The sequence below is a fragment of the Solanum tuberosum genome, unplaced genomic scaffold (assembly GCF_000226075.1).
Source record: "Solanum tuberosum cultivar DM 1-3 516 R44 unplaced genomic scaffold, SolTub_3.0 scf00053, whole genome shotgun sequence".
Classification (NCBI taxonomy): Eukaryota; Viridiplantae; Streptophyta; class Magnoliopsida; order Solanales; family Solanaceae; genus Solanum; species Solanum tuberosum.
This window is the reverse complement of record NW_006238979.1, coordinates 686,991-694,248: the sequence shown is the minus strand read 5'-3', so window position 1 is coordinate 694,248 and position 7,258 is coordinate 686,991. Positions and strand designations below refer to the sequence as shown.

At 38.6% G+C, this 7,258-nt stretch overlaps 2 protein-coding genes across 2 annotated transcripts in view; one reads left to right on the top strand and one right to left on the bottom strand.

Moving 5' to 3' along the window:
* The window catches only part of LOC102596179 (uncharacterized), a 45,028-nt gene that overhangs the window by 23,024 nt on the left and 14,746 nt on the right, over nt 1-7,258 (bottom strand). Inside the window, exon 3 of the mRNA XM_006344289.2 lies at nt 722-784. Coding sequence (XP_006344351.1) covers nt 722-784 — 63 coding nt within the window. The remainder of the gene's footprint in view (nt 1-721; nt 785-7,258) is intronic.
* On the top strand, nt 3,540-6,682 carry LOC107060035 (uncharacterized). The gene has a single exon (XM_015307339.1). It carries the CDS (start codon nt 5,237-5,239, stop codon nt 6,494-6,496), a length of 1,260 nt encoding a protein of 419 aa, XP_015162825.1. The 5' UTR covers nt 3,540-5,236; the 3' UTR covers nt 6,497-6,682.

The following is a 7,258-nucleotide window of genomic DNA, read 5'->3' as shown; positions in this document are numbered from 1 at the left end:
AAGGGGGGGGGGGGGGGGCCCCCCCCCCCCCCCCCCCCCCCCCGCTAGAAAAACTGATATAATTGTGATAGAAGTATAAAGTAGGATAATAATTCATTTGATGGAGTTTATAATTAGTGCTCTAAGAGATAATTGCAGTAAGGGGATGACCAGGACAGCTAAATAGAAGATAATTGCAAATTGCTCACCAGAAAAGTAGAATGCACAATATCAGAAGCAATACTTGGAATGCTTTAAAAAATGTAATTCAGCTTAACAACCAAAAAAGTTAATAATCCAATTGTTTTGGACTTCTAAATTCCATACTGTACAAATAAAGATCCAAGTTTTTCCCCTTTAAGGGAGAAGGAGAATAGTTCAGTATTCTGTCATCAACACTACACTGGCTAGTTTTTGATGAAGCATAATACTGCAATAGTAAATGACAAATGAAAACAATGACCACTACACTGTGATATGGACATGGCTACATATGGGTCTATACAGTAACAAACAACAGTGACACTCAATCAAGACACACTTAATACTTGCACTAGTAAATGACAAAAAAGAAAGCAATAATCTCTCCACAGTGATATGGACATGGCTACATATGTGTCTATACTGTAACAAGCAACAGACAGTCAAAGCTCCATAAAGTCAATGACAGAAAAAGACCTCATCTTTTAGAAGGCATAAGTAAAAGATGGCCAAGAACTATGTAACACAAAAGCTGTAGTACCTTTTTGTCTTTATTTTTCCGTGAGTTATGATCATCTTTTCTTCGCTTTCCAATCTCCTTTTTCTGCCACAAGGAATAGATAAAACTTAAAAGAATAAGGAACAGTTAAGAAAAGTCTATTCTACCTAACCAAAATAACTGGATATATTTGCTGAAGAAGGGAACGTAATGTGTTCCAGCTTCAGAACAAAGGCTTTTATAACAAAATCACTATACAATATTTTTGCAGTTACCCACATACAGTATTCTAATATTATTCTTTATGGAGTGTACAGTTAAGCAATATCATTTTTTGAGACATTGAAGTCCCTGCTCAGGGAAGTCAGGACCTTTAAAAATGAAAAGGGAAAACATCTTACTTCCTCATTTAGATCCTTTGTAAAATTTTGTGATTTAACATGTGTTCAACTACAGTGTTGTCAAAGAAAAAAAGCATAAAAGTCTATTAAGGATTTAAGGGTAAACACAATTAGAGTGTGACCTTGCCTTAAAGGGGTGCAAACAAAGAAAAAATTTATATATGTATAAATGATTAAAAAAACACTATTAGATTTGAACCGGAAACCTCATGATTCTCCTTTCACTTCATTGACCACTGGACACACCTTTGGGTGCACTCCTTAACAACTAAATATCAATTTGCTAGCTTTATTTATTAGGGGGAAAAGGGTAAATTTTGCCCTTGAACTATTTATGGACCAAAAGTGACTCTTTGTTAGCCAAGTAGCTCAAAAATGCCCTCCCCATAAAAGACGAGGGAACTTTTGGGCAGAAAACTAAACAAAGGACAAAAACATCCTATTTCAAATAGTTAAGGGGTATTTTTGTCCTTTTCCACAACAAGATACCCGATGTAATTCTACACGTGAGTTTTGGGGACAGTAGAGAGTATGCAGACCTTACACCTACCTTGGGAGGTAGAGAGGCTATTTCCGATAAGACTATTTTTGTCCTTTTCCCTTGAAATAAAAACCCTCCAAGGCTACATATGTTAGTTGATAAATTTCTTGAGAAATTAGACTTGGAGAGTTAGTGGAGAATCAAGAGTTCAATCTTTGAAGCTCGTATGTTATCACATGAAACATGTCATGTGACGAGATGTTGTTGCAGACTGATTGCTCATAACTTCGTTGTTTTGACCCATTCGAATACTAGAGAGAGGTTTTACGATTGCCCTAGAGAAGCTCTGTAAGTTTAGTTTCTTGGTTTTCATTTGTCCGGTTTAGTTAATTGATTTGTTGCTTTATTTGTTGGGTTTAGTAAATTGAAGCCAAAAAAAAGCTCAACTCATGTTGCTAAAATTCTGATTTAAGTAGGAGTTAGTATCTGAATTGGGTGGTAAATGTTACTTATTTTAGTTTGAAATATTATTGATTTTTTCCCGAAAATTTGCTAATTATTAATCATAAATTTTTCTTTACTTATCTAATTGGTGAAGTTAAATTTATTTATTCTTATTTGATTGGTCAGGTTAATTCATACTTTTTTTTGGGGAGTGGCATGACAAGAAGTCCCCCAAGAGCAGTGATTGCTATCAATACTTTAAATTCCTGTTGGATGCTATTAAGTCCGGAAGGAACAATCTAAAGTAAAAGGTTGATGAAATTGAAGATTACTGATTTTGTCGAATTTAACATAGTAAATTGGGGGAGAAAGTTGATAAATCAAATCTTTTGCTTGAGTGATTGAAAATCCATAGATCCCTATCGCAAGAGATCCAACAAAGAAATTCCAATAGAATTGTTTAAGCATTTGTAGAGCAATGCACCTACAATTTACTCAGAAAGCACAACTGTCCTAACTTACCCACATAGAAGTTCTTCCAGCATCATCATGCAGAGTCCTTATATAACAAAAAACATCGAAACAATGCTTACATTTTTTCCAACTCCGAAACAATTGAACACCTTTCTAGGTTCATTCTTTCTTATGTACCATGATCTCTTCAAGAATCTCTAGAGTACCAAGTTTAAACGATTTTCCATAGTTTGGAAAAAAGGCTTTCAAAGAAAATGGTTGAAGACCACCGGAGGAGGTTCCAAAGGCTTGGAAGGAGTCTTGGGATAAGTGCTTGCAAGCTTTTCCTAGGATAGTCCTTCCACTTTCCGAAAAAACCAATGGAGTTCATTCCCAATTTTCCTTGACACTCTAGTCCTTCCAAAAGTGGTGGCTTAATGTGGAAGGCTTCAAAGTAAAAGTTCAAGAGTGGTGGTGTTCTTTTATTATATCTGGTACCCCTGACTATATCCAAGCAACAAAATTAAGCATGTTAAAGGCTAAACTCAAAGAATGGAGCAAAGAGCACCAAGGTGAACTGGAAGGCAAGAAAAAGCCACATCCTAGATCAAATAGGGAGCTTGGAGACCATCCAAGAGGGCAGACCTTTAAATGATGATAAGCAGCTGGTAAAGGCTCATTTAGCCATGGAATATGAGGAAGTGGCCAGAAATGAAGAAATATTTTGGAGGCAGAGATCCAGAGTCCATTGGATCAAATGTGGTGATAAAAACACTAAGTTCTTTCACAGAATGACCACTGCACATAAAAGACTCAACACTATAGATTCCCTGTTGATCAATGGAGAACTATCTAGTGATCTTGTGGCTATCAAGGGCTCCATTGTGGATTTTTATCAAGATCTCTACAAAGAATCAGAAAATTGGAGACCTTATTTGAATCTTAATGAAGTACAAGGCATTTCAACAGAAGAAAGAAACAACCTTGAGGGAGTTTTTGAGGAAGAAGAGATATTGGAAGGAATAAAGATGTGTGCTGCAGAAAAAGCACCTGGTCAAGATGCAGACATTCCACAGATTTCATGTGTGCTATACCATGGCTTTCTTTCAAGCTTTCTGGGAAACAATAAAGGAAGAACTGATGCAGACATTCCACAGATTTCACTGTCATCACAAGTTTGAGAAGAGCTTCAATGCCACTTTTGTAGCTTTGATTCCTACGAGGGTTGGGGCAAATGATCTAAGAGATTTCAGACCCATCATTCTAATCTCCAGGATCTACAAAATCATAGCAAAGGTGTTGGCTGAGAGATTAAAGAAGATAATAAGCAGAGTTGTAAGCAACCACCAGATGACTTTCATCAAAGGGAGATAAATATTGGATGCTGCTCTTATTTCTAGTGAGTGCATTGACACCAGGATTAGAGGAGATGTGCCTGGAGTTATGTGCAAATTAGATATAGAAAAGGCCTTTGACCACCTGAACTGGAGTTTCTTGTTGAACACTCTCAGGCAAATGGGATTCGGGAGAAGGTGGATTAAATAGATAGAATTCTTTATCAAAACTACTAGGTTCTCCATTTATCAAAATGGAGAACCTGCAGGTTTTTTTCCAGCTAAAAGAGGTTTGTGACAAGGGGATCCCTTGTCCCCTTTCCTGTTCATCATAGCTATGGAAGGGCTAGGCAGTCTGATGAGAAGGGCAGCAACAAACAACTGGATAAGAGGCTTCAGCATTAAGAACAGGAACAATGAACGCTGGACAAGAGGCTAGGCAGTCTTGTAGAAGGCTGGAGGCCTGCTTTTGAGATTGCTAACTGTCCTAGAATCTCCCAGGAAGATCAAGAGTGGCTGCAAAGGACATTCACTGAAGCTGAGGTATTGGGTACTATCAAACAGTGTGATGGTGACAAAGCTCTGGATCCAGACGACTTTACAATGTGTTTCTTCAAGGAATGTTGGGGGACCTTGAAAGAGGACATGATGAAGACAATACACAATTTCCATCAAAATGAGTTTTTTGAGAAGTCTTTCAATGCTACGTTTATAGCACTTATTCCTAAGAAGAAGGGAGCAGAAGAGTTGAAATACTTCAGACCAATAAGTCTAATTGGTGGAGTCTACAAAATTATAGCCAAGCCCATTACTGAGAGAATGAAGAAGGTTATGGGGACTCTGGTTGATGAACACTGTTAGAATAGAAATATGTATATATTCCTACTTAGAATAGGAAGAAGAATAGGAATAGGAATCCTAGTTAGAAAAGGATTTCAATGTATATGTATTGTCTATAAATAGGGTCTCAATGTAACAATTTAGATACACAATTCAATATTATTTTTCCCATATATTTCTCACATGGTATCAGAGCATTGGTGAGAAACTTCAAGTCACCGTGTCAAATTCCGGCGACGACGGTTGGGACTGATTTGTGTCATCTTTCGTTCTGAAGGTGTTGTGTGAAAGACAACACCATCACGAGGCTCGGAAAGCTCAGGCGACCGAACCCCAAGAATTTCCACCGGAAAACAACCCCCCACGCGCCCCCACGCAACGTTTGGAGGTGGAAGTTTTCCGACGAGATCTGTTCACGCGCCGGCGCGTGAGTACTGCTCCGGTCATCTTTTTTCGAGCTGTTTTCTTCTGTTGGGGTCCCCCAGTATTTCCGACCAAAACCCATTCAGTTTTCTCTAGATCCGATCACCGGAATTAGGGTTCCGGTGATTTTCCGGCAGTTTCCAGCGAGTTTCTTACTCTTTTCAAGTCAAATTTCGAAAAAATGTTTTTCAGGTGTGATGTTTTTGGCTCCAAAAATACGGGGATTGGAAGTTCAAGCCTTACAATCACTTCAGAACCATTAATGGGAAGTTCAAACTATCTAGCTTGGGATTCTTCAGTTGAGTTGTGGTGCAAGGGTCAAGGTGTTCAAGATCACTTAACAAACAATGCTTGCGTTGTAGATGAAAAGACAAAGTCTAGTGACGAAAGTGCAAAAGCCAAAGCACAATGGGAGAAAGTGGATGCCCAATTATGTAGTCTCCTTTGGCGCTCTATTGATTCTAAGTTGATGCCCTTGTTTCGCCCATTCCAGACATGTTATTTAGTTTGGGAAAAGGCACGTGCTTTATACACTAATGACATATCTCGATTCTATGATGTGATATCTCGGATGACCAACTTAAAGAAACAAGAATCTGATATGTCTACTTACTTGGGACAAGTACAAGCAGTCATGGAGGAATTTGAAGCGTTGATGCCTATCACTACAAATGTGGAAAAGCAACAAGAGCAAAGGCAGACATTGTTTCTAGTTCTTACACTTGCTGGACTTCCTACTGACCATAACTCTGTGCGTGACCAGATTCTAGCCAGTCCTACAGTTCCCTCAATTGATGAATTATTCTCTCGTCTGCTTCGTCTTGCTGGTCCTCCCAGTCACAAAGAAGTTTCATCATCCATTGTTGACTCCTCAATTCTCGCATCTCAAACAACAGAAAAGCGTACATACCAGTCTATGGAGAATCGGCGAGGGGGAGGGCGTTTTGGGAAACCTCGATCCAAGTGTAGTCATTGCCATAAACCTGGACATACTCGTGACATATGTTATATTTTGCATGGTCCACCACCCAGTTATGATCCTATTGTTCTTAAGGAATATAATGAGTTCCTTCGAAATCGCGCAAGTAAACAGACATATGGTGCTCAACCTAATCAACCATCCAATAATGCTCATATTGCTCAGACAGAATATGATGAGTTCCTTCGGTATCGTGCAAATAAACAAACGTCTCCACAAGTAGTTTCGGTTGCACAACCTGATGTTTCTGTTGTGGGTAATTCATTTACTTGTGTGTCACAGTCTAGCACTCTTGGATCATGGGTCATAGACTCAGGGGCTTCTGATCATATCTCCGGTAATAAATCACTTTTGTCCGATATTGTTTATTCACAATCTCTTCCTGCTATTACTTTAGCAATGGGATTCAAACAAAACCAAAAGGGGTTGGAAAAGACAAACCCCTATCTTCTGTCACCCTAGACTCTGTTCTTTATGTCTCTGGTTCTCCTTTTAATCTAGCATCTGTTAGTCGTTTGACGAAGGCTCTACATTGTAGCATAACTTTTTTTGATGACTTTTTTCTTCATGCAGGACTGCAGTACGGGACAGACGATTGGAACAGGACATGAATCACAAGGCCTTTACTACCTTGCCTCTTCAAATTCCTTGAAAGCATGCTCCGTTATAGATTCCCCAGATCTAATTCACAAACGTTTGGGACATCCGAGTCTATCCAAACTGCAAAAGATGATGCCTAGTTTGTATAGTTTATCCAAATTAGATTGTGAGTCGTGTCAACTTGGGAAACACACTCGTGCTACATTTTCACGTAGTACTGAGGGTCGTTCAGAGTCTATTTTTTCATTAGTTCATTCTGATATTTGGGGTCCTAGTAGAGTCAATTCCACCTTAGGATTTCATTATTTTGTTAGTTTCATTGATGACTATTCAAGATGTACTTGGGTTTTCTTAATGAAAGATCGTTCTGAGTTATTTTCTATATTCAAAAGTTTCTTTGCTGAAATACAAAATCAATTTGGTGTTTATATTTGTACTTTTCCTAGTGATAATGCCTTAGAATACTTATCCTCCCAATTTCAGGAGTTTATGACTCACCAAGGCATTATTCACCACCAGACTACTTGTCCATACACCCCTCAACAAAACGGTGTAGCTGAAAGAAAAAATCGGCATCTTATTGAGACCGCTCGTACTCTTCTCCTTGAATCCAATGTTCCACTG